The 11,357-nt window shown below is 54.5% G+C and overlaps 2 protein-coding genes across 7 annotated transcripts in view; one reads left to right on the plus strand and one right to left on the minus strand.

Moving 5' to 3' along the window:
* Positions 1 to 6,605, plus strand: part of F10 (coagulation factor X) — a 26,630-nt gene extending 20,025 nt beyond the window's left edge. The window contains exons 6-8 of the mRNA XM_032151394.2: positions 211 to 455; positions 3,681 to 3,798; positions 5,151 to 6,605. Of these exons, the coding sequence (XP_032007285.1) occupies positions 211 to 455; positions 3,681 to 3,798; positions 5,151 to 5,752 (965 nt within the window). The 3' untranslated portion in view covers positions 5,753 to 6,605. The remainder of the gene's footprint in view (positions 1 to 210; positions 456 to 3,680; positions 3,799 to 5,150) is intronic.
* Positions 6,605 to 11,357, minus strand: part of PCID2 (PCI domain containing 2) — a 58,708-nt gene continuing 53,955 nt past the window's right edge. For all 6 annotated transcript variants that reach the window (XR_009213336.1, XR_009213332.1, XR_009213335.1 and 3 more), the window contains one exon: positions 6,605 to 10,155. The gene's annotated coding sequence lies outside the window, so the exon portion shown is untranslated. The remainder of the gene's footprint in view (positions 10,156 to 11,357) is intronic.

Raw genomic sequence — 11,357 nt, forward strand, 5'->3', positions numbered from 1 at the left:
GAGGGGAGGCCAACGCTCAGACAGCTGCGCTCACCTGCAGACCCGACCCCTGCTGACGACGTGGGGCCTCACCCCGCAAGCCTGCTGCCCCTCCGGGTGCCCCTGCGCTCTGCCTCCCAGCTCTCTGACTCTTCTCCCACAGGGTGAGCCGTGCAGGGCCTGGGGAGCCTCTCTCTGTGCTGAAGGCCCCGGCCGTCCTCTTTCTTTCAGGGCCCTACCCCTGTGGGAAACAGACCCTGGAACGCAGGAAGAGGTCAGTGGCCCAGGCCACCAACAGCAGCGGGGAAGGCCCTGACAGCGTCACATGGAAGCCGTATGACGCAGCCGACCTGGACCCCACCGAGAACCCCTTCGACCTGCTTGACTTCAACCAGACGCAGCCCGAGACGGGTGACAACAACCTCGTCAGGATCGTGGGAGGCCGGGAATGCAAGGACGGGGAATGTCCCTGGCAGGTAACAGTAGGACGGCCCCTTGGGCCTGCTGGACGGACCGCCTGTCCCGCTGTGCACCTCGGGGAGGCCAGCCCGACACTTGGGATAGCAATCCGGGAAGGAAGTGCTCCGAACTAGGACAGAGGGGCTCCACCACCCAAGCCTGCCTGCCTGTCCCCTCCCTCCGGGCAGCCAAGGAGGCTGTGAGCTCCACAGGGAAGTGGCCCGGGCTGAGGGAGAGGCTGGGCCCGGGCAACGCCCCCCTCACCCCTATCCCACTGGGCATTTCCATGGCTGCCCGTGGCGTGCCCAGGACAATGCTGTCCTGTGAAACAGAAGAGGGAGAAGGCGCAGCCACACGCTCAAGTGTCCTCAAACCTCCCCTACACCGGGAGACAGGGCTAAAGCCAGGGAGCCGCCCACGCTGCAGGGGCGTCAGCAGGCAGGAGGACGGCGCCGGGGTGGGCGAGGCCTCCATTTGCTCTTCTGTTTGACGGGAGGCAGAAAGAGTCGGTGTCCTCGCTTCATTTCTAATTTTGGAATTTTTTTTACCCAAACACCTAAATCCTATGGAGGCAGACAGTACCTTAGAGAAAAACACATCTACTTATTTTCAAAGGTAAAAAAGAAAATCACTCTTTGAGGTTTTTTTGTTAAGAGACAGTACCTTGCTCTGTTGCCCAGGCTGGAGTGCAGTGTCGCAATCTCGGTTCACTGCAACCTCCACCTCCTGGGTTCAAGCGATTCTCATGCCTCAGACTCCCAAGTAGCTGGAATTATGGGCGCCTGCTACCACGCCTGGCTAATTTTTTTTTTTTTTTTTTTTTTTTGAGACGGAGTCTCTCTCTGTCGCCCAGGCTGGAGTGCAGTGGCGCGATCTCGGCTCACTGCAACCTCCACCTCCCAGGTTCATGTCATTCTCCTGCTTCAGCATCCCGAGTAGCTGGGACTACAGGTGCCTGCCACCATGCCCAGCTAATTGTTTTTGTATTTTTAGTAGAGACAGGGTTTCACTGTATTAGCCAGGATGGTCTCCATCGCCTGACCTTGTGATCTGCCAGCCTCAGCCACCCAAAGTGCTGGGATTACAGGCGTGAGCCACCGCGCCTGGCCGCGCCTGGCTAATTTTTTTATTTTTAATAGAGACAGGAGTTTCACCGTGTTGGCCAGGCTGGTCTCAAACTCCAGGCCTCATGTGATCCGCCCTCCTCAGCCACCCAAAGTGCTGGAATTACAGGTGTGAGCCACTATACCAGGTCCTAATCTTTGATTGTTGATTTGGACTAATGCTGTCAGATTAAACAAATAAAAGCACAATACTTTCAATTAAATTTCAATTTCACGTAAACTAGAAATACTTTTAGTGTAAGTATGTTCCAAGTATTGCATGAAGCATACATATGCTAAAAATTATTTGCTGTTTATCTGATTCAAGTCAAACTGGGTGTATTAGTCAGTTTTCACACTGCTAATAAAGACATACCCAAGACTGGGTAATTTATAAAGAAAAAGAGGTTGAATGAACTCACAGTTCCACGTGGCTGGGGAGGCCTCACAACCACGGTGGAAGGCACAAGGCACGTCTTACGTGGCAGTAGCAAGACAGAGAATGAGAGAACGAGCAAAAGGGGTTTCCCCTTAGAAAACCGTCAGCTCTCGTGAGACTTACTCACTTCCACCAGAACAGCATGGGGAAACCGCCCCCATGATTCAGTTATCTCCCACCAGGCCCCTCCCACAACACATGGGAAATGTGGGAGCTACACTTCGAGATGAGATTTGGGTGGGGACACGGCCAAACCCTGTCGCTGGGCATCCTGTATTTTCTCTGGCAATCCTCACTGGGACTTGAATTTTCAGCGCCCAAAACCAGAATGTCCTCTCCTACAAGCAAGAATCTCAGAGCCACCAGCGCCCCCATGAATTCCCCCAGGCCTTCCTCCACCCCAGACTGTGTGGCGGGTGAGCCTCTGTCTAATTATAAAGAGCCAAGCGAGAGAGGGATGCACTGAGGCGGTTCTGCAACGCATGTTTGTTGAGGGCCTTCTGCGTGTCAGGCACTGAGCTGGGCGCTGTGTAGGTGGGATATGAAACCATGAAGCCTCTCTGTGACCAACACACAGAACTCTCAACCTAGTTAGGGAGCTGAGACCCAAGTCCTCCCAATCCCAGGCACTGTGTGGTTGGGGCAACTCGATGCAGGAGACCCCACCGAGGATGAGCAGGAAAAGCCTCTTGTGGGGCTGAGGAGCTGGACTTGGAGCCCCAGGCGGGGTTCTGGAGAGGGTCTCGGGCTGGGGGGCCAGGGCGGGGCACCCTGGAGGGCTCACCGGAGGGGCCCTCGCCCGGTCTGTTGAGGTTTGCAATTCTTGTTTCCTGGTTCGAGTCTTGGCAAGCGGCCTCGTCTGCATCTTCAGGAAGAACGGTTGGTGCTCGTGTCTTAGAAAGCCTGACTTTCCCTCATGTAAGCTGGATGATGAGTTGACAAATTATGCAAAAAAGAGGCAAAAAATGACCCCTTTTCTAGCCACGAAGGTTTTACGAAATCTTTTAAGACTCGGTATTGTCAGTAGTTTCATTGGTCTACACATGCGCCCAGCCGCTATCACAGGACGGGAAACTCCCCGGAGAAAAGAAAACCAAAATATGCCTGGCTCCAAACGTGCAAGTCCAGCTCCCTAGGGACAGCGTGTGGCACCCGTCAGTGCTCGCTCCCCTGGGACCATCCGCGTTCCAAGTCCTGGCAGGGAGGAGACCCTTCACAGGAGCTGCCACAGGGACCCCCAGGAAGTCACCTGGGATGGAGGCATCTGTGCACCATGGGGGACAGGTTCACACTGCTGAACCGTCGGGACACCAGGCAGGTGCACCAGTCGAGGCAGATGTTTCTGCACAGACTGGCGTCTCCTGGTTCCAGGTAGAAATGCTGCCACAGAGACGGGAAAGCCTGCTCCCACAGGGAGCATCTTTTCCAAAGCACAGACAGATGTGTTGTGTGCATGAGACTTTAGAGAGCGCTGTGATGGATTTGGTAGAAAGAAGAGATGACTCCCTATATCAGTGAGTGTGCGGCACAGGTGGAGAAAAGAGGCAGACAAGGAACTGTCCTTGGGTGGATGGCAGGAGACCAGAGAGGACAGCTTGGCATGGGGAGGGCCGGGCAGTGCCACCTGAAGAGCTGGCTTCTCAGTCAGGCAACACCTGTCCACCTGGCCGGCCACACTGAGCCTGTCACGTCTGTCACAGGCCCTGCTCATCAATGAGGAAAACGAGGGGTTCTGTGGTGGAACCATTCTGAGCGAGTTCTACATCCTCACGGCAGCCCACTGTCTCTACCAAGCCAAGAGATTCAAGGTGAGGGTAGGTAAGTGACCAACAGCCCCCAGGGCCGTGGTGGGGGGGGACAGTCATTGTCTGCTTTTCAGAGACCACTAGAGCTGATGGAATTTGTTGGGAACACTGGTTGAAATCCTGAAATCCTATTTGTGGGGGTTAGGGGCATTTCACAGAGGAAGAAGATGAGGAAGCAGAGGAAGGGGAAGAGCGGGGAGGAGGACGGGGAGGGGGAGGGGAACCAGCCCAGCCCTTCTCCCACTGGGTGTCCAGGTCTCGGGTCTCCGAGTCTCTGGGTCCCAGGTCTCTGGGTCTCCCTGGTCCAGCTAATGTTCTGTGTCTCAGTGTCTTATTGGGAGCCTTCCAGACCTCCCTCGCTCTTTAACATACTCTGAACACCAAGCACCTCTGTCTCTTCTATTTTTATTTGTGGGATTGTTTCATTAACATCTGTCTTTATCTACTAGACCCTAGAGCTGCTCAGTGCAAACCCAACGCAAGCTACAAACGCAAGCAATATATGTAAACTGATATTTTTCTAACATTAAATGTTCTATTATACATTTTAAAATATAAAAAAACAGGCTGGGTGTGGTGGCTCATGCCTGTAATCCCAGCACTTTGGGAGGCTGAGGCAGGCAGATCACCTGAGGTCAACAGTTCGAGATCAGCCTGGCCAGCATGGCAAAACTCCATCTCCACTAAAAAATACAAAAATGAGCCGGGCATGGTGGCACAGGCCTGTAATCCCAGCTACTTGGGAAGCTGAGGCAGGAGAACTACTTGAACCCGGGAGGCGGAGGTTGCAGTGAGCCGAGATTGTGCCATTGCACTCCAGCCCGGGCGACAGAGCAAAACTCTGTCTCAAAAAAAAAAAAAAAATATATATATATATATACACACACACACACAAATTTTCATGTATCTTATTTAACTCAACATGTTGAAAATATTACTTTTTCCATGTGTAATCATGTTAAAGGTGTCATAACATGTTCCGCACATTTTCTTTCATGCTAAGTCTCTATTTTACATTCATGGCACAACTATTTTACACTCTCGGCCAGCGGCCACACTGCACAGCCTGGGTCTGGGATGCCAAAAGCCTTCGGCCCTGGGACGCCTTGTTGGTGCCCACGACTGGCACGGAGGATGCACCCGCCCAAGGACACAATGTGTGAGACATGACCAGTGGTTCCCTGGGTAGCAAGGCTGACAGGCATTTTTATTTGCTGCTTTGCACTTCCCTCTATTTTTCAAATTTTCAAAAGTGACCACGTACCATTTTTAATTTAAAAAAAAAAATAACTTCCTTAAAAAGCAACGGATGTGCGAAAGCATGTCCCCAGCTGAGCTGAGTGCAGTCCCACCCGTCTGTCCCAGGGGACCGGAACACAGAGCAGGAGGAGGGCGGCGAGGCGATGCACGAGGTGGAAGTAGTCATCAAGCACAACCGGTTCACAAAGGAGACCTATGACTTCGACATCGCCGTGCTCCGGCTCAAGACCCCCATCACCTTCCGCATGAACGTGGCGCCCGCCTGCCTCCCCGAGCGCGATTGGGCCGAGTCCACACTGATGACACAGAAGACGGGGATTGTGAGCGGCTTCGGGCGCACCCACGAGAAGGGCCGGCAGTCCACCAGGCTCAAGATGCTGGAGGTGCCCTATGTGGACCGCAACAGCTGCAAGCTGTCCAGCAGCTTCATCATCACCCAGAACATGTTCTGTGCCGGCTACCACGCCAGGCAGGAGGACGCCTGCCAGGGGGACAGCGGGGGCCCCCACGTCACCCGCTTCAAGGACACCTACTTCGTGACAGGCATCGTCAGCTGGGGAGAGGGCTGTGCCCGGAAGGGGAAGTACGGGATCTACACCAAGGTCACCGCCTTCCTCAAGTGGATCGACAGGTCCATGAAAACCAGGGGCTTGCCCAAGGCTGAGAGCCATGCCCCGGAGGCCATAACGCCCTCTCCATTAAAGTGAGATCCCGCTCAAGGCCTGGTTTGTCTCTCGATTGCCGCCTTGCCCTGGCTTCTCCCGCCCTGTGGAGGTGGGTAGGTGAAGTGTCTGTCTGGAACACCAGCTCCCGCCCTTCCCAGCTAGGCTGGGGATTCCTCCAGGGAATATTCTAGTCTGTGGGGGCAGGATGGAGGCTCCAGGGATGATACTGTGCCGTGACTGCCATGGGCATTCCTTTCCTCAGATACCTTCCTGTGTCTGGGTCACGCCCAGAGGCAGATGGGAGCCTGTGCAGGCCCCGTGGGGTCGGGAGGGGCCCACACGTTGGTGCGGCCTCCCCAAGGCCCCCCACTTGGGCTGGTCTCTCTTGTTCCCCTTGGGAATTGGACTCCCCGGTGACTGCCTATGACCCACAGACTCCCTAGTAGGGAAACGTCCAGAAAGCTTCTGATTGGGGCAGACGTTCTACATTAACTTAAACAACCAGGTGCTCTTCAACCGCACGGTGCCAGGCCCCACCCCAGCTTGGGCTTGTGTGGTGGGGGCCACAGGCATCCCCCGGGCAGATGACCTGCTCACCAGGCGGCGACCTGACCTGGCACAGTGTGACCCCACCCTGGCCACCCTTAGAACCCCCTGGGGGCTTTAGCATGCCTGCATCCAGGCCACAGCCTGGCCACTGAAATCAGTCTCTGGAGTGAAGCTGGCCAGGAGCTTCTGGAAGCTTCTGGAGCTCCTCAGGTGCTGAGTGGTGGTGGTGTGGCAGGAGGGGCTTCGCAGGGCGCCTCCTTCTCTCCTCGGGTCCAGATGTTGAGTCCTTGCCCCGCTCCAATCCGGCACTGTCCCTAGGCCTCAAGTTAAATGGCCATGAGAACCAAACGAACTTTCAGTAAACAGAAAAGATTCCAGACAAGGCCTGCCACGTGTCTCCCAAACGTCCCCTGCAGTTTGTGTCTTGTGTAATGTCCCTAAGCAAAGTTCAACAATTCTAGTACAAAAACTCCCCAAAAAAGTCATGAGCTGGGCAAAACCGTTCGTAAACAGATGTTGCGAAGTTAGGGAAAATCAAAGTGGACAGGTGTTCGACCTCCCAGAAACGGTCTGAGGAAGAGCCGGTCTCCCAGGGTGGGCCGGAGGGCGTTCCTGGCCTGCCGGTTCTGAGGCCTTCTCCGTGGAGCTGGCTGTCAGGCTCTTCACCGGCCCTTCCTGGAGAAAAGGTTTCTGCCTCGGAGCTAGCACGCTGTTGGGCTGCATTTCCTAGGCAGCAACGTGGTCCCCAGGGCCCCAGAGGTAAACCCTGGACTTGGATTCCCGTTTCTGGAAATCAAAGGTTGAGTGGGGTCCAGAGATAACTCTGGGGAAAAATATACAAATGAAATCCCCCATCGCCGTCACTGTCTGCACCCTGGTTCCCGCCGCAGGGGGTGCCTGGTGCCCGTGCCTGTCTCAGGATAGAAAGGAAACCGGAGGCTGTAGAGAGAAGGGCCTGATGGGTCGCAGCTCTGCGTCTGCCGAAGCCCCATCTAGAAATAGGGTCTCATTCAGGCAGGTGTGGGAGGAAGCCTCGGGAGGGAGGTGGCGGGAGGAGAGGCCCCAGTCCTGGACGCGCCCTGGGGGTCGAAGTCTCAGCTCTGCAGGCTCCTGCGCTGCCGTGGCAGGGATTTTCTCTCTGCCCGAACATCTCCTTCTTCATAAGTAAAGGCAAGTGGGCTAAACCCATGTCATCTCCATGTTAACTCAGAATAGTCTAGGCCTGGGCCAGGGGACTCTCTGTGACCTGAGACCCCCAGAATTCCCTGAGGGAGGCCCGGTTCTGTTTCGGGAAATAACTGAAGCGGCTGTTTGTGCGAGGTGAGACCCTGAGGACCGAGAACAGCAGGAGGTCACGGTGGGGAGCAAAGACCGAAGTGATTCCGCCTGAGAGTGAGGGAGAGAGAACCTGCGGCAGCCCCATCGCCTCCCCCAGTGACACCTCCCCTCCCCCTGAGCAGGAAGGGGAGCTTTGGGGGGTCCACCTCTGGAGGACGAAGGTGAGAGCGGGTGTCGGGGGCCTGGTGGGGCAGGGAGGCCCTTGTGGGTGCTGGGAGACCAGACTGTGTGGGGCCAGAGCTGCGCTTGGATGGGGAGATGGGCCTGTTTCCAGGAACACGCAGCCCAGGCTGTGAGGAAGAGGAAGCAGGAATGAGAGCTTCAGCCAGGACAGCTGGTGGATGGTAGACCTCGGCCCCGGCATCATTGTGATGGAGGCATCTCAGCAGGGCTGGGGGTTAAGCTCCCGTTTAGAAGGACCCCACTCCACAGCCACGGGGTAGCCACTGATGTGGGCAAGCGCCCGCCATGAAGACCCCACCTTGGAGGAAGGGCACTGAGAACTGGACACCCCCAAGACTCAGAGGATCACCCCAGAACTGGCCTGCTAACTATACCAGGAAAGCATGCCTTTAGCATGGCCAAACCTGGGGACCCAGCCTCCTCCTGAACCGAGGGCAGGGGGCTGCCAAAACACTGTCTAAGCCGAGCCCGATCCTGAGTCAGGCAAGTCCAAATGGAGGAAACCATAGACTCTTAACGTCAGCGTCAGCAAAGACCAGAAACAGCCGGTGACTCTGCATTCGGTGAGACCGGAGGAGCCCGCAGGCTGCCAGGAGAGCGAAGGACACTGCTGGGGGTTCCCGTCAGACAGCCCTCAGCGGGGTGAGGGGAGAGGGAGAGAGGCAGAGACAGAGAGACAAAAAGAGAGACAGAGACAGACAGAGAAAGACAGAGACAGAGACAAAGAGAAAGAGAGACAGAGAGGGACAGAGACAGAGAGAGACAAAGAGAAAGAGAGAGACAGAGACAGAGAAACAGAGAGGAGGGCGTAAGTCCAGGTAAAAAAACAACAAAAAAAAATTGAGAAAAAAACAAGAGAGACACAGAGACACAGAGACACAGAGAAAGACATAGTGAGACACAGGAGACAGAGACAGAGAGGGAGAGAGAGACAGGAGACACCAACACACACAGAGGGCGGAGAGACAGAGACAGAAAGAGGGAGATAGCAGGGCTGGATGGACGTGTGGCCGGGCCAGTGGAGAGGAGAGATGAGTCCACAGACGGCGTTCGGAGGCCGCGCTGCCTGGGTGCTGAGCCATCCCAGGGTTCACAGTCACAGTTTGTTCTTATAAAACGCCCGGCCACCCCGACCTGTGGTGCTTGGGGAAGACCTGGCTGTGCAGGTCTGAGAACGGGCCAGTGAGGCCCGGTGCAGGTGTGGGCGGATGCAGATGGAGCCAGGAGGACGGGCTGGAGCAGGGGGGCTGTCCCACACAGGGGCCTTGGCAGCACCGGCATGCGTAGAGGCCAGTATGGCCAGGTGTGGCGGGAGGGAGCACCGCCTGGCTCGGGTCGTCCATCCTGACAGGACGCTGTGAGGGCAGGAGCCCCGCGCCCCGTGTCCTGCCCCCCTGCTCGAGGACAAGCCCCAGCCGCCAGTCTCTGCTGGGTTCCAACAGGCCTTGCTGGGAGGGAATGCTGGGAGCTGGGGGTTGCTGATGATGCTGAACAGTTGGGGGTTGAGGCTCACAGACTGCACTGACCCCAGCAGGCACAGCTGGGTCCAGGGACTCGGGAACTCACAGCCTGACACGGGTCGGGCCCCCAGGGGTGGCTGCTGGTGGTCTCGGATGCCCTCCCTGGCTGGACTTTGTGGCTGTGCAGATACTGAGCGGTATCCCTAAGAAGGAGAGTCCTCTGGCTCAGCTGACCTAGGACAAGGTCAACAGGGACACAGGCCCCAGTTCCAGGAGAAAAACAAGCACGGCCAATGGCGAGTGTGGGCGACAGCAGCTCAAGAGAGAAGCAGATTATCAACAGCAGCGAATTCACTCAGTGTCAGCCAACTTACGCTTAAAAAAAGATTACTGTGGTAAATTTTATGTTATGTATATTTTACCACAATAAAAAACTTAGTTTTTAATTACCAATGACTTCTAAAAAAACGTTTTTAAAACCCAGATGACAAATCCTGAACATAGGGCCTGAAAGGCGAATTCAACCACCATGGAGGACTCCCGCACCGTGGAGCCGGGACGCGGGGACTCCATGCCGCTCGGAGGGCAGCAGCTTATGAGGCGGGGCGTGGGGGAGGCGGGGCGTGGGGGAGGAGGAGGAAGGTTCTTGAGTGGCTTTTCTACTCCAGAAGTCTCCCCGATCCTGAAATAAATTCTAGAGAGGTGGAAAAAAGAGAAACATGTCCAGATAGTGTCTTCCACATTAATGGTCTCCCAAGCTCTGAGGAAGCCCATTGAGTTGAACAATTCCTCATCAGCTTGCAGGTCCCTGTCAGTGCTTCTGAGATGCTGAAAACGCCAGGCCACGGGCTGCGTCACCATGTGTCTCCGCTTTAATTTCTTCAGGAGCTCCAGGTGATAAGCTGCCACCTCCATCTATAATGTGGACATCAGAGGATGCACCATGCTGTGGTTTGAATGTGTCCCTATAGTGCATGTGTTGGAAACTTAATCCCAATGCAACAGTGTTGAGAGGTGGGACCTTGAAGAACATTCTTCATCAGAGCCCTCGTGAATGAATTGATACCACTATTGTAGGAGTAGGTTCGTTATTTTGGAATAAAAGGATGAGTTTGTCCCCCTTCCTCTCTCCCCTTCCTCTCTCTCTCTCTCTCTCTCTCTCTCACACCCTTCCACCTTCCACCATGGGATGACACAGCAAGAAGGCCCTCGCCAGATGGGGGACCCTGGACCTTTGATGTCCCAGCCTCCAGAACTGTAAGAAATAAATTTCTGTTCTTTATAAATTACCCAGTCTCAGATATTCTGTTACAGCACCACAAAGTGGACTAGACCACACTGAATCTAAGAAGCACCATTATTGATGAACCTCAAAGAAAGAGCATATACCTAAATTAGCTGTGGGTCAGCTCAGCCTGGAGGCAAGAGGGGGAAGCTCAGATAATCTAAACCACAGGCCAGCCAGAAACCAGCTTTGCAATACGTTTACACTATTCACATGGGCTCTCAAAACTCACACAAAAAAAAGTATTTAAAGGGATTCCAAAGTGGCAGTGCCCCCAGGGGGCAACATAAAGCACAAACCCTTTCAGGAAGAACTCGGCCTTGTCCAGGCTGACATTAGAACACAACTGCTGTAGGGAACAGGCCAATTCAGAGATGTTGAAATCTAAAATATAGGTCCCCGAGTTGATTGAACAGGTGTTTAAATAGGGACTGCGGCAAGATCTAAGTATTCAATGACCAGGTTCTCCATAGGCTGCTCATTTCAGGTTCCACACAAAGTTGTGGGGTCAGTTGATTTAAGCTGGGGACCCCCACAGAGGACACCCCAACGTCTGAAGGACATGACAAAGACCCCAAAGGAAGGAAGATTCCCCTCAGGTATACAGAAGGAAAGTAAACCAGTCAATGGAAAAAGTGCCCCAATGTTGGTTGGTTTGTTTTTCAGAACAGAAGAGGGTGACAGAGGAATGATTATTCATACGAGAGATGAGGAAGATGAGTAGAACGAGGTGAATCTTAATGTTTGGACAATTTATTATTGTAGAATTTTTGGTCCAAAGGTGATATCTTTGAGAAGACAGATGAGAAAATTAAATCACCACATACAACAC

This window comes from Hylobates moloch, unplaced genomic scaffold, assembly GCF_009828535.3.
Source record: "Hylobates moloch isolate HMO894 unplaced genomic scaffold, HMol_V3 SCAFFOLD_4, whole genome shotgun sequence".
Lineage (NCBI taxonomy): Eukaryota > Metazoa > Chordata > Mammalia > Primates > Hylobatidae > Hylobates > Hylobates moloch.